This window comes from Pteropus alecto, unplaced genomic scaffold (assembly GCF_000325575.1).
Source record: "Pteropus alecto unplaced genomic scaffold, ASM32557v1 scaffold103, whole genome shotgun sequence".
Taxonomy (NCBI): Eukaryota; Metazoa; Chordata; class Mammalia; order Chiroptera; family Pteropodidae; genus Pteropus; species Pteropus alecto.
The window spans coordinates 11271337-11286718 of NW_006436288.1; the positions used below are offsets into that span (position 1 = coordinate 11271337).

Sequence of the window (15382 nt, forward strand, 5' to 3'; positions counted from 1 at the left end):
TTGGTAGAAGGGAGCAGGAACAGACATGAAAGTCATATTTATCATTTTCTGATTCTCCTTACCTGGATCAAAGGGAAGGCTTGGAGCCGGGTTAGGTAACTTGGAGGAGCGAGCAGGTACTGACATACATGGAGCTTAGCATGAGCTACTCCATCGTGGGCCCAATCTCGTTATGGAGTTTATCGCTTACTTAAGTAGGTGAACTTCGGTGGTCAAGGACATTCTCTTCAAGCTGATCATAAATAGGGTTTTTAAAGATGCTTGGGGCTCAGGGATTGGTGGACTCTCAGAAGCAAGAGTGAGTTGACATCAGCCGTATATGGTTATGAATTTGAGACTGTTGATTGATTGGTATTTGGAAGTGTGTTCTCTCGTGTGTTTGCTGACTTCCAAAAGTGAATCACGGATTGCTCGACTTGCAGAAGTGAGTCAACTTTTGGAGGTGAGTTTTGTTTATTTTTTTACTGGAATATTTTTTAAAGTGTTTCATTTATTTGTTCATGGTGTGGCCCACAATCTAACTGCTCTATGGTTGTCAGAAATTATTGAAAACCAGAGTACAAAAATTCTTTCACAGAGTCCATCCTTAGAGTATACTAGGCATTTGTTTAGGGAAGTACAGCCTGCATTTTTTTGTTGTTGCTATAATATTGTTATTATTAAGCAATGTGTTTAAGGGGTATAGCCACAGAGTACATTATAAGTTATTTTAATTATACTTTTCATCAATTCTGTTCATTGCAGTTAGTCAACTTGTTCACATACAAAATAATAATTAACTGGTTGACCAAAATTCTGTTTTAGACAAGTGGTAGAAATTAAAGTGAAATAGTACTTTGTTTATAAAGTACTTTGTTTGCTTCACCCATATCTCATCATAAATCATTGCAATCCTGTAATGGAGGCTGTGTCATTTTCATTTTTCAAGGGAGAAAAACGATTTCTAGTTAAGTAATTTGCCTAAGGTCACTTACGGTCAGTTAGGCAAATGTGTCAGAACCAAGATCTCCACCAGGACTTAAACTTGTTAGAATTTACTATTAACTTATTTAATGGTATTTATTATGTTTTATTCACACTATTCAGTGTCTTATTTAGAACCAAGTTCAAAGATTACCTCTCTCTGGTATGTTTTCTCTGATTAATACTTCTAGATATTTATCTTAAAACCATTTCATAGATATAAGAATAGAGTTCTGAACACAGGTATATGAAATTTTATTGATAGACCATTTAATTGTCTTATTTAATTTTTGTTACTCTATGGCTTGTGTTTTGTTTGTTCAATGGATTAATTTTTGACTTTTTATTCTTATACTACAGTTCCACACCAGCATCTTGCAAGTTTCAATCCCTTCATCTAAAGGCTTGGAAACTTCTGAAAAAGGAAAATTGCCTCCTAAGCCAGAGACTTCGTTTGAAGAAAAGTATGTCATTTATGACCTAATGTTGCAATATAACTTTTTATAAAAGTAGATCAATGAAAAGCAAGGGTGCATTGCACATATTTATAGACACAATTTTTTTACCCAGAGAGCAAGAAACAGCAAAATGTGTGCCAGCGAACCCCCATACCCAGTTCTGTATTATTGAAATAAAAGGTGTGAAACTGAAAGAAGTTTGAAATGAGGCTGAAGAGAAGTGGTGGTCAGGTTAGAGAGGGATTTTAGGGAACTTGGGTTTTATATTCTAGGTCATAGGTGGTCATCAAAGTGTTGCAAGCAGTATAGAGACCAGTCATGTGCCTGAGGCTATTTGGACAATAGCTCTGAAGGAGACAGGACACTGATACGATAGTTTCTCCATAGGCAAATAGAATTGTGGGGAACATAATCTCAAATTAATTGCCTATTCTTACAATTAGAAAAATAAAATTAAAATCAAAGAAGAGAAAGAAATGGCTTTCCTTGCACAGTTGTTTGTTTTTGACAATTCAGTTCACTTAGAATATATATGGCCTTTTCTTCATGAAGTTCATAATTTTTTTTCCTTTTCTCATTTTAGTGATGGAAAAATGATCCTTGGTGCTGCTTCTGAAACCCAACTGTGTGACAGTCTTTCGTAAGTTACAGTTTATTGAATGTTGAAAATGTGATTGATAACTTGGGAGAGACTAAGCTTCTGTTAAACTAACAATAACCAGTATTATAAGTGAATGATTATGAGGCCGCAATAAATTAATGCAGCTGTAATGATTGAGTGGGGGTGGAGGTGAGAGTTGTAAGTTTACAAAGAAATATTTGCTCATTTATCATTGTCTCATGCCAAGTTTCTGTAGCTCTTCAGCCTTCACTGGTTTCATTTAAAGTTCGTGCTTTTAATTTTATTTTTGTGCCGATATGTTTTGAATCTTACAGAAAAGAATCACAGAGGATGATGTGATGGCTAGAAAGGCTGCAATGGTTTTTTGTACTTTCAAGTTAATAAACTGACCTAATATCCATGTTTATCCAAGTTAAAGTCTGGATTAAATTAGGAAAATCTTTTTTTAGAGCAGTACTCAAAGATGCGATCTTTTCTCACCATTATCTTTTACTTTATTTCATATTCTAACAACTTATTTACACATAAATACATGAGAAATGCCTTTTAAAAGTTTGTATATTTATATTATTCTGTTTCTTAGAACAAAGGTATTACTTTTTTCTTTTTCTTTAAACTGGTCACATATTCCCACCTTCAGATTTTGGGTGAGACCAGCCCTATAAAATTAAATGCTAATTATGTGAAAGAGAAAGTCTCTGGATGTTTACAGCTGCACTTTGCCTTCACTAGGATAGCAAATGAATTATTATGGGCAGCAATAGGGATTCTTCTATTATTCTTTGATCAGAATAATAAATTGAAGTGCTTTGCCAGACTCATAAAATTAATTTCTTTGTGAATTGAAAATTAAATTTTTATTCTTTATTTTAATTAGAAGGATTACATAAAAATAGTACATGAGTATTTTAAACGTTCCTGGTGTAAATATATATACATGCAGAGGATCTAGCACTAGACCGTGGAAAACACTGGTTTAAATTTTTAAATATTGACATCACAAGGATATTCCTAAGTATTTTTCCAGCTACTCTAACATGTGCAGAACATTTAGAGTTATTGGCAGGACACTTAACCACCCCTGCTTTTAAAAGAACTAAATGTTATAATTCGCTTAAGCACATAAGTGACTGCCTGAATCCAGATTTTCTTTTATGACCAAGATTCAACCCACGCACAATTTTAGTTTCTTTCCAAGATATTCTACTTAACAGTGGCACCAGAGCCACTTATTATTAATTCTAATTATTTTTGTTCTTATTTTTAGAACTTCAAGTCTGCAGAAGTCTAGCAGCTTGGGCAATCTGAAGAAAGAGTCATTGGATGGGGTTGGTTCTGTGTTTTTCATGTCTGTTACCCTGAGAGAAACTATTTAGAGATCTTCATCTTTTCTCATTTTGCAAATAAAACTCGTCAGAAGAACTTGCGGTTTCTCTAATGGAAAATTATTAGAGACCACAGTTAAGGATAAATATCAAGAAGTATGATATGAAAGATTGAAAGTAGTATGTAAAACCAAAAATAGAGGCTTTAATAAAGCATTGACGAAAATGAATGAAACTGAGATTGTGTAGCTTGGAAGTATATGTAAATTTATGGAATTTTATGTGATAAATTCTGAATAAATAGCTTGCTGTAACAACCTTCAATATTGTTGTTTTGAACAGGAAAAGGAGTCTGTTCAGAAGCCTTCAGAGGTAATTTTTATGTTCAGATTACAATGTAAAAATGTTTTAGATTTCTAATACATAGGATTGCTTAAATGCCTCCAATAAACCAAAACTCTCAGAAACATGCTAAATGAAAGATGCCAGACACAAAGGGTCCCATTTATATGATTCTATTAATATGAAATATCCAGAGTAGATAAATTCATAGAGACAGATTTAGATTGGTGGTTGCCGGGGTGGAGGAGGGTGAAATGGGGAGAAACCGCTTAATGGTTAAGGGGTTTTACTTTAGAATGGTGGATGTATTTTGGAACTAGATAGAGGTAGTTGTTGCACAACATTGTGAATGTACTAAATGCCAGTGAATTATTCCCTTCAGGATAGTTACTTTTATGTAATATGAATTTTACCTCCATAAATTATAAAACAGAAATAAGACTCAGTCATACAGTGTGACATTCTAATGACTGTGACTGGAATCCCTTCAACCTCACAGAAAGCCTTTCTGAGATTACCAGCAGCTTCTTTTATACAACCATAGCAAACATTTTGCTATTTTAAAGACATCATTGACTCATGGGCTCAGATTCTTCTTTCCTCTGATATTTGATCATTAACTTTGAAAAGGTTTCAGTCTGGTAGTCAGGCTACGTCCAGATGCAGTCCCTTGACTGTTGGGTCTCAGTGCCTTGAGCCATAATGTAGGTATAACTGATGAAGCACAGTGGACACAGCTGTGATTAAAGTCATCCTCTGTTCTTTTTGTCTTGCCAGCTCAAGAGCTGAATGATCTTGACATCAGTGTTAAGACATAGATAATAGTGCCACTAAGTTATGGCATCCATAAGCTTTTAGTTGCTATGAGTAGTAGATACATAAAGTAAAAGAACTACCTTAAAAGCCTATATCCCCTCACCCTTCCCTTCACCTCCACAAAAAAAAGAAACAGAGCAAGAGATGTTAGAGAATTGAGAACATCCAAACAAAAGCATCATTGCATAATACTGAAACTTTATAACAAGACCATGTTACTATAATTGCCTATTCAAATAATGAAAAAGCTAAAAAAAATAAGCAGTATTTAAAAGCATAATTTAATCACAATTGAAGTTTTTGATAAGGACCTTGAAATACTGTAGAAATCGGAAGTAGCTTCTGAATCAGCCAAGAAAAATTTAATTATAGCAAGTTGGGTTTTAATATTAAGTATATCTGAATGTATGTCTGAAAATTGGTGGTCCGTGTTTGGTAACTTATAGGCAAGATACAAAGATAGCCCAGAATCCAATTTCAAAAAATATTTTAAACAGTTGCTGATTATGCTTTCATTTTATTATTAATTCTTTGAGGAGAATACTTAAAATAATTGGAGTAGAATCTCATTATACTGCTGGTATAGGAGCTTGGGGCTAATGTCCACTTTGTAGAATAATCGTATTATATTGGGCTTCCATTAATGTAGTTATAAAAAATGTGAACTCTGTTATAGCCAAATCCATGTCATAACTGTTAGAAAAATAAGAAATCTACTGCTACTATAATTTTTTTTCTCTATGTCTTTGGGGAGATGAGACAAATAGAGTTTGAGACTTTCTATATCTATCCTGATATTTAAAGTCCTAAACACATGGATTATAGGTTAGTGGCGAACTTGTTTTTGTTGTTGTTGCTGTTGTTGTTTCTTAAGTAGCTTTTAGAATTGACTTTTTAAACTTCTAATATGGCACTTGATATTCATAATCAATATGTTAGTTCAGTTATTCTTTTAAATAAAATCACGTGCATATTTAGTATTGCACCTGGCATGTACTGAAAATTGTGAGCATTAGTGCTGCGTTTCAATTACTTTTACTTCTCTCTCAGGACAAAGCTCCAGAAGCAAGCAGCCCGTTTCAGGGCCTCCCTCCCAAAGCTCCAGGACACAATGCCTCCGTGGACGACAACCCCTTTGGTACTCGTAAAGGCAGATCTTCCTTTGGTCGTGGCTTTTTTAAAATAAAAAGTAACAAGAGGACAGCAAGTGCACCAAACTTGGGTATGTATGCCCCAAATGCCTTTGCCTTGATTCTTTTAGAATTAGGAAAAGATCAATCTCTTCCCTTTCCTTATTCATCTATTGACATACATTTCTGTTTCTCAGAAAAGAAGGTGAATGGCTTAGAGACAAAGTAAAAAATGCTTTCATGATTTAATTCAGTGGTGTAAAGATAGCTCTGTGTAGACTCTCACTCTGCTCTCAGTTCTGGGGTGTAAATTTAGAGGAAAGACCTAAAACCCTGATTCTCTCTAACTTCATTATAAACAGCTTCCCATCTATTTCTCAAGTGGATAAATTAACCCCATATTGACGCAGCTAATGGAGCCTGTGTGCGACGCTGGAAGCACAGTGCAGTGCTTGCCTTCCCGTCCACTGTGTGTATTTTGGGAGAAGGAGTCTGATTTGTGTTTCATTTTGTCATTCCCCTGTGTTCTCTCCATTGGGCTGCGTGTGATTGTGTGCGTTGTTGGGATATCTGAAGATCGTAAACGAAGTGCCAGTGCACCCACCTTAGGTATCGTACCCCTGCATGCCAACCTTTGCCAGCGCTGCGTTCCAAACCGAGCTAATCCCTGCTCTTGGCATCTGTGATCTCTAGAAAGCGAGCTGGCAGCAATAAAAAAATGTAGTTCTGTATTCCAGAGTGTTCTTTCCACCCTCTGCTAAGAAGGACTCTCTGCAGAGTCTTTGCTTCTAGGCATAAATGCTGTTTTACCCAATGCTAATGACACCTTGCAAGTAGCTCTGAGTGCAGGGCAGGAGTGTCCTGGCATTGTAAATTCTTTCACCCTTGAGCACAGTTCCTCTCACACTAACTCCCATGTCCTTGCCATTCCTTTTCTGTGTTTACATTTTCTTTCCCCAGCCTCCAAAAAGAAATGTTTTTAGCTAAATTGAGAGGTCTGTGGAAGACATTGAAAATGATTTTTTTAGACTTCTCTTAGGGGAGCATTCTTCTGATATTTATTGCCTTAAACATAGAGGTAACATTTAGTGACATAACTTTATGTGTTATTTGAGGAATCACCCCCAAAGTGATTTAGGAGCTCAGTTTTCCTCTTCAAAGGGCAGGATAGAGGAGGAAAAAAAACCCTCAAAATGAAAATGAGGTGGGGGGATCATTTTATGAACTATATAGATGTTTAACCAATGTACTGTATATTTGAAACTAATTTAAATAAATAAATTTTTAAAATAAACAAAGACATAAGAATGAAGTACTTTTAAAATGAGGGTGGACTAGGCAGCATTTCAGGGATAGCCATACTCTTCATGGCTGTAGTGTTCGAATGAAAATGTTCCTTTGGATTTTCCTAACGGATTCTCTTACCTTGTATGGATATCCACATATCTAGTCCGTGGATCATCAAAGGTGACTTTTCTTACTTCGTAACCTTAAATATCTAGAATGAACGCTGGATGAATAAAATAAGCTGATCTAGCCAAACAACTATTTTTAAATATTTTGGCATCTTTCTTAGAAGAAACGTATTGTCAGTGCTAAGAGGCAAATGCTGCTTACTATAACCTAAAACCACAGCTCTGCTTTGTAGAAAAGTCAACCTCTGCAACCTTTATATCTTGCTAAGACACTGTTCCTGTGATTTTTGTGCAACTTTTACTTTCCTCTATAAAGTGTGAAATCTCACAGTGAAGAAACAGCAGTCCTTGTGTTTGCTAGCATGGGATCATCCATCGAAGAACAGCTGAAAGAACTAAAATAATTAATGCTTGGAAATCTGGAGTAGCAAATTTGGATGTTATTTTTTTAAGCCAAAATCAACAGACACTAATTTTATATCAAAAGAAAAATTTATTTATATCCAGTGCACTCTTCTTTCAATGCCTAAGACATAATAGGTTATAAACACTAATAAATTTCTTGAGTAAAGAATTGCCGGAACTTGGTAACTGATTTGAAGTAAATGCCAAAGGTGAAGAAGGAATGAAAAGAAAATGACAAAGGGTTTGAAATGGAGTATAGGGAGAATATTAATTAATATTAATGCAATATTAAGTAAGAAAACTTAAGAGAAGACTCTCAGGAAAATTGGATTGAGTTTCTGAATCCACCAAATTGGGACTATATACAGCATTCAGATACTGAGGCTGAGGAGAAAGATTAGAGTTTGATGCCAACTGCTTATCAATATTGAGGGCATTATTTAGTGCTGAGCATAGAGTGGGTGAGCTTTTCAAGAGATCCTGCAGAGGGAACTTAGAACAGAATCTTGGGTTGAAGCAGAGCGCAGGAAAAAGATAAAATAGGGGTGCTCCAGCAGAGAAGGGACTGTTAGAGGGCTCATGGAGGAGAGTGTCATGACAAGAAGCTAAAGGAGATGGTCGTTTTGAAGGAAGTAGGAGGAAGTCAGCAGTACAAAGTGGTATGGCAAGATTGAGAATAATTTCATTATCATTTCAAGTCACTCAAGGAAAGAATATGGCAATCCTATCACACCTTCAAATCTGAAAGTGGTTGTAATTCCTAGGTTAATTAACTTTATACCCAATAGACTATAGAGTAGAACATACATTTTTGGTACATTTTTAATATTCACAGGGTGCTCTTTGTAAATCACTGATTTATAAACGAACAGAAGAGGAATTCTTACCAGTTGCTAAATCCAAGAAGGTTAACATCTAGTGATGTTCATTTCATATTTCAAAATTCATCAAGTTTGTATTCTGTTCTTTGAATAGCTGAAACAGAAAAGGAGACAGCCGAACACCTAGATCTGGCCGGTGTATCTTCTCGGCCAAAAGATTCACAAGGGGGCAGTCCCTTCCAGATATCTCCACCATCTCCAGATTCCAAAAAGAAGTCCAGAGGCATCATGAAACTCTTTGGAAAGTAAGTAGTAGAGTGAACAAGTGGAATGGACTTTGTCTTATATGTTGTTCTAATGTAGGAATAAATGGAAAATTGGCTGAAAATGGGTACAAGCTTGTAAAGCTTGTAAAGCTTCTGTGTGCCTCTTATGAAAGGAAGCTTGTGATTTGGGATTTTGGGCTGAAAATTGGCTGAAAATGGGTACAAGCTTGTAAAGCTTGTAAAGCTTCTGTGTGCCTCTTATGAAAGGAAGCTTGTGATTTGGGATTCATTAATTAATCGGGTCTCAAAGTTTAAATCCAAATGTCTATTCTGATTACATACAAAGAGGAGTGGCTCAAATGTATGCACCAGTTAAAAATGTTCTGATTAACTTTACAATGTGTGTAAATACAAGGCAATACAGGTCTAATACAAGGCAATGTGTGTTATATCTTCTGTTCAGACTTAGGAGAAGTCAGTCGACTACCTTCAACCCAGACGACATATCTGAAACTGAATTCAAAAGAGGAGGGACAAGGGCAACTGCTGGTCCCCGATTGGGTTGGTCTCGAGATTTGGGACAATCTAATAGGTAAGAACAGCCAAAATTAATGGACTTTTGCATCTGTACCCAAGCACCAGTGCCTCGGGAGCACCTGCAATGTTAGTATGGTCCCTGGGTTACAGAATGGAATCCATTGCTTACTTCCGTGCCTAGTGGAAGGGTTTATAATCTTTAAAGCAGTGTAATTTGTCAATGATTGATAAACAACTGTATAGAAGAAATGAGCTAGGTGAGGAGACAGAGCTAAAATATCAGCAGCATCTGTACTAGAATGACTCTTGGACTTACATTTTCATAGGAAATAATTACAAGTACTCTAAAACATAGCCTTGCAAAGATGGAATAGTGTAGTGAGTGCTTAAGAGTAGGTTCTAGAGGCAGGCTGCTTGGATTTAATTTCTGGCCTTACCACTTCCTGCAAGTTGGGCAACCTTGAGCAATTATTTTCATGCTCTGTGCCTCTGTTTCTCATAGAACAATTAGTATCTACCTCAAAAGGTGGTTGTGAAGATTAAATGAGTTAATATGTGTTAAGTATCTGGCAAATAATAACTGTTCAATAAATATCAGTAACTAATGGAGTCTGCGAAAGCACTTAAAGATGTAAATCCTATCAGAATTCTTGGATTTATCAGAACTATGTAATATATCTGTTAAGACTAAGAACTTTTCCTACACTCTTATCATAGTTCAGGGCTTGTTTGGAACTACTGCACTGACCTACTGAGCATAAAAAGAGTGTGGTTGGCAAACATATAGCACAAATCATTGATGTTAAATCTTTTAAAAGTGATAATGGTCTAGAAACCTTTTAAATATGGTCCTACCTAGGCAGAAGACTGGGCACAAGTTTCTTCAACAAGGAAACTCTCTTTGGCCTTCTTCAAATACCGAACAGTCTCATTTGCCATATGTTCTCTTCATACACAGTAGAGGACTGCCTTGTGCTCATAAAGAAAATAAGTCTTGCTTATCTGCACATTTCTTTTTCAAACAAGAATACTGTGTGTATGTCAAAGTAAAAGAAAACAGAAATTTGCTTTGATTACACTTTCCTCAGTGATGGCATATTGCCCTCCTCTCATTGATTTACCATCTAAAGAGAAAACTTAATTCTGCTAAAGTTAATTCAAGTTTAACTTGAGTTTCTTTCAGTCTGACCTAGTGTTTTCTGTTGGGAATTCAGTCTTTAAACAGCATCAATTGAAACTAGTACAATGATTTGACTTGTTAGTTTAACTCAGTCTTCTACGGAATGTGTTTTTGCTAAATCACACTGAATCTTTTGTGGTTTCATTTGAAAGGAAGACTGGTCTGACAAAGTAACTTTCAACTCTAGTGGCCCTTCCTCTTACAAATATGTTCTGATGATTAAGCTTTCCATGGTCAAATATGTATCACCAGGGAATTCCCATATCGATTTAATATATAGTTCTTCAACCTTGATGATAAGCCACAGAACTGGCTTTGAATTGTTTTTCATGCAATTGTTCCTTTTCCTGTAGTGACTTAGATATGCCATTTGCCAAATGGACCAAGGAGCAGGTTTGCAGTTGGCTTATGGAACAAGGCTTGGGGTCCTACCTGAATTCTGGCAAGCACTGGATTGCATCTGGCCAAACACTTTTGCAGGCTTCTCAACAAGATCTAGAGAAGGTAACTGCTTCTCTATTTTGGTTACACAATGGATACTGAGAGAGAGAGAGACAGAGAATATGAATGTATATGATTGTTTTCTACTCCAGAAAGAGGAATGGATGGGGTCAGTATTCTTGGAAAAGTCTGGGTTTCCTGCTTCATGCTTATTTTATCTCAAGGACTAAAAAAGAAAGGACTTGGTCATAACGATTCCTATGGGACACTTCAGCCACTAGGCATTTTAATGAAAAATAATTTTATAGCCTTAATAGTAAATCTTCAGCTCAAATTTCTCAAAATAATTTTTTGGCTTAAGATTAGCCCATCTCCTCAATGTAACATATACAATTCAACTTGACTTTGCAAAAGGAAAAAAAAAAAGAGCCCTACGTTTTATCTTCCATTATTTAACAATTCTTCTCAATTATTTCCCAATTATTTAACATTTTGTGCAAAATAAGGTTAGATTTCCTATTGTTTGTCCTATAGTTTCAGTCTCGCAAAGGAAGGAGCATACTCATGAATGTCTAATACAGCATTAAACTAACTGCAATGGTCTTGGCTTTTTAGGGGCCTTTTGTTCAGCAACGTTATACTAGCCTGAGTTAGTATTCTGATTTAATGTAATTGTTGGCTCTTTAATGCTATCTTCATTTTGGAGGAATTTGTATCCTTTGCCAGTGGCATCTAGCCCATGTTGACAGAATCATAAAGCCAGTGTTTCTGTTTATTATTTCAGGAACTTGGAATCAAGCATTCTCTTCACCGAAAGAAACTCCAGCTGGCACTGCAAGCTCTGGGATCTGAAGAAGAAACCAATCATGGAAAGCTGGATTTCAACTGGGTCACTAGTAAGAGGTTTTAAATTCTTAAATTCCTAACTAAGTACGTAAATGTATAAATATTGCTGCTTTTTCTTTCTAACCACAAGAAGAGGTGTTCTGTGGCTCGTTAACGACACAGATTTCTCTCTTTTAGGATGGTTGGATGATATTGGTCTCCCCCAGTACAAGACCCAGTTTGATGAAGGACGAGTAGATGGTCGAATGCTCCATTACATGACTGTTGTAAGTGATTCACTCCTGGGGTTTGGGAAAGTAAAATCATTTCTCTCTGAAAAACACATACATAGAGTTAGCAAAATACAGTGTTTTCACAATGATTCCCCCAGAGTTTGAAGGTGTTTAAATTGAGGAGAGGGGCAGGAATATTTCCAGTTAAGGTGAAGTTGTAGGATTTCGTGGTTGCAACAGTCTTGGGAAAATTTGAGACTCTGGTTTAAGCTACATGAAACCTAATTTAAACTAAACTGTCCAGAAAGTTGATTTTATCTATATTCAGTAATGAGGACGTTGTCGTGTACACTTTGAATGGGTGAACGTTATGGTGTATGAATGATGTCTTATAAAGATGTTTAAAAAATAGAATGTGGAGTTTTGAAGCCCTGGCAATTTCTACATTATATATTCCTATATGAAGTGATGCTCAGAAAAGGCTACCCTTCTGACCTGACATCCACAGAGACATGAAAAATTAGAAAAAGGCAAAAAGCCATCTTCTCCTTTCCCATCCACTTTTGTGAACTGTTACCTGAAACCCTCTCACCCTCCTCATTTCAGCCCAGTTCTGCTAGGGCTGGTGGTCACTGGGGTAAAGAAGTAGTAGGGAAGGGTAGACTTTTACTCTGATTCTTTCATTATTATTTATTTCATATGTCCAGCCTTTCATCCAGTGGGTAGAAGGGCTTTCCCCTACTTTACAAAAGTGGGGAGAGACGGATTCCAGGAGAACATGTTCTAGCGTCCTAGTACTATTGTGCTCTGCTTCAAATAGTTTTATATAAATGGCCTTTTGTGAGCTAGGCTATAGATTCAGCTACCACGAGCATCTCCTTTAAATAAGTTGAAAGCTTCAAACAGTTAACTTTAATAGGAATTTTTCAGTATTAACGAAATTTGGAGTTTAGCTCATAGGATATGTTTTCTTCTCTATGACTGAACCAGAGTTCATACCTTGGTGCACATATCATGTAAACCTACATGTAATAACGCTCACATTAACTGTGTGTCAGGCCCTCTTTCGAGCACTTTACTCATATTAATACTCAAGTCTCAGCAATCCTTGAGTTAGCACTCTTATTTATCATCTTCAGTTTTTAGATGGGAAAACAAAGGAATCAAGAAATTGGGTAACTTAACCAAGCTCCACAGTTAGAAAGTAGTGGAAAGGCTAGCCTAAATGTATAAATATTGCTGCTTTTGAGCCTAGCCTATTTCCAGATCCCTACTTTTAATAGTTCACAGCTCTGCCTGAAGCAAATTCAGTATATATTTTCCTACCTATCTAAGTATTAGAAAGTTCCCATGGAAGCAAATTGAGGTTTAAAATCATAAAAAACATATGTATAACTTTCATGGCTATAAAAGAATAAATTACTTTAGAAAATTAGATGCCAGAAGTTCTAAGTCACAAAAAGTCTGTTTTAATGTGGTATCCTGGATTGGATCCTGGAACAGAAAAAGGGCCTTCATGGAAAAAACTGGTGAAATCTGAATAAAGCCTGTAGTTTAATTTTATTAACGTCTATGTTAATTTCTTAGCTTTGATGAATATATCATAGTTATAAAAGATATTAACATTAGGGGAGGCTGGGTGAAGGTATATGGAACTCTGTACTATTATTGGCAACTCTTCTGAAAATCTAAAATAAAAGATTTCTAAAAATCCAAAAAAAATGTTTTGATTAAAAAAGGAAATGGGTCCTACTTTTAAAATCCTTAAAGTAATTAACATTTTATCTATATTATATACATAATATATTTAGATTTTTAAAAAATCTGATAGGCTTTAGTTCATTGGAAATAGCCCACATGGAAATGTTTTGAATGGGTGTCTCAATCTTAGATTAAAATAAATAAATGTTCTTCGTAACTTAAAAGCACTGCTTTTTAGAAGGTAATCCAGAAAAAATTCAGGAAATAATTTTTGCTCAGTTAGTAAGTAGCCTTTAAGGATTTAACTTATTGCCTAATAATTTTATTTAAAAATATTTTTATAATTAAAAATTTTCTAACAAAAAATATGTTGTCAATAAGGTGTGCCTAAAATTGATATTTTCCTTATTTATTTTCTGGGTGTGTTTGAAAGTAGACTGGTGCTTATCTTGACACTGCCCCCAAATCACCTTCTTCTAAAATAATTTGTTTTGGTGTGTTTGATGTGTTTAAAATGTGCCCAATATTTACAGACTGGTGAAAGTTATTCCTTGAAGGAATTGATTGGTGATAAATGTTGATACTTATAACTTCTTTATTTCTTTACACTCAACTCTCACCAAGACCTGTACATTGGTTGACATAGTTTTTTCAAAAATTCTCACAATGTCTGCTATATAAAGCATTAGCAATCTAGAACTAGATATTTCTTGAGGCTGGGAGGATAGTATTATTGGACCATTTCCTGGTTTTCCTCAAAACTGTGATGTGTCTTAGCCCAGAAAAGCAAGCCTCTATCATCAATAAACATTGCTCTTAGCTACCTGCTTTATCAAAGCAGATCACCTTTTGTAGTGACCCGGCAATTACTTATAAAACTGTTTTTCAGAGTTATGCGGGTCCAACAATCCCATCTTAGAGTGTCTGGAAAAGAGAGAAATAGAGGTCCCACAATCCTATCTTAGAGTGTCTGGATGAGAGAGAAGTAGATGGAAGTGGGCTGCATATGAAACAACATTAATTTTGGTTTTCTTAACATATTAGGGTCCTCGAGAAGATTTTGATTGGAAAAGGAAAATCGTCCTGCTACTAAATAAAAGCTTTCAAAACACTGACAAGCCCCTGGGGCCTATTGGTAGAGGGGCTGTTCTACTTGGACTAGCGTTTTCTGAGATGTACCTAAGGAAGTCCACCTGCTCAAGAATCTCCACTTTTTGTTCTTTTCTGTAGGATGACTTACTGTCTTTGAAAGTTGTGAGTGTGCTGCATCATCTCAGTATTAAAAGGGCCATCCAGGTCCTGAGGATCAATAACTTTGAACCAAACTGTCTACGGAGGCGGCCATCTGATGAGGTAGCATCCAAGGTTGAGGATTACACAGCATGCACTTTCCATGCATGTTACCATCCATGTGTGCAAAACTAAGACCCGTTTCTTCTTGGAGCCTGCAGGGAGGGCCTCTATGGTTCCCCCAGAGCCTCGCATCCAGCCTCATTTACTTCCTAGGCTTGGTTTTCCTCTATTCCTTCTGCTCACGCTGTGATGGTTCTACCTGCATAACTGAAGCCAAGGGTTGTTTTCTAGTTACCCTCCTCCTTAAGTGTATTTTATTTTCTTGCCTCCTTAAGCGAGAGTTAACTATCACTATAAAAACTTCCTTTCTTAAAGTACTGCTTTAATAGTATGTACGAAAGCTTGAAACTTTGTGACATAATTTTTTTTTTCAAAGAGAATTCAAATTACCAGACACCTTTCTACCCTTTCTCTAAACGTTAAATGGGATGTGGAGCAACTCTGCTCCCTGGGGCAGACTTTCTAGACAGAACATGCAGGTTTAATATTTGAAGTCCCATAGTTAACAACTGAAGCTCTTGGCTGTTCTTTTTTCCCATAGGACAGCAT

General features: G+C 36.0%; 1 protein-coding gene across 12 annotated transcripts in view; it reads left to right on the forward strand.

Moving 5' to 3' along the window:
* PPFIBP1 (PPFIA binding protein 1) overlaps window positions 1–15382 on the forward strand; it is a 148971-nt gene that overhangs the window by 128463 nt on the left and 5126 nt on the right. For 11 of the 12 annotated variants that reach the window (XM_025047405.1, XM_025047403.1, XM_025047407.1 and 8 more), the window contains 12 exons: window positions 1324–1427; window positions 2005–2061; window positions 3311–3371; window positions 3711–3740; window positions 5577–5748; window positions 6233–6265; window positions 8452–8602; window positions 9027–9155; window positions 10634–10784; window positions 11506–11617; window positions 11745–11833; window positions 14711–14920. In XM_025047405.1, the coding sequence (XP_024903173.1) occupies window positions 1324–1427; window positions 2005–2061; window positions 3311–3371; window positions 3711–3740; window positions 5577–5748; window positions 6233–6265; window positions 8452–8602; window positions 9027–9155; window positions 10634–10784; window positions 11506–11617; window positions 11745–11833; window positions 14711–14905 (1284 nt within the window). In that variant the 3' untranslated portion in view covers window positions 14906–14920. Of the gene's footprint in view, window positions 1–1323; window positions 1428–2004; window positions 2062–3310; window positions 3372–3710; window positions 3741–5576; window positions 5749–6232; window positions 6266–8451; window positions 8603–9026; window positions 9156–10633; window positions 10785–11505; window positions 11618–11744; window positions 11834–14710; window positions 14921–15379 lie in introns of those variants that run through there. The other variant, XM_025047411.1, reaches the window with a different exon arrangement.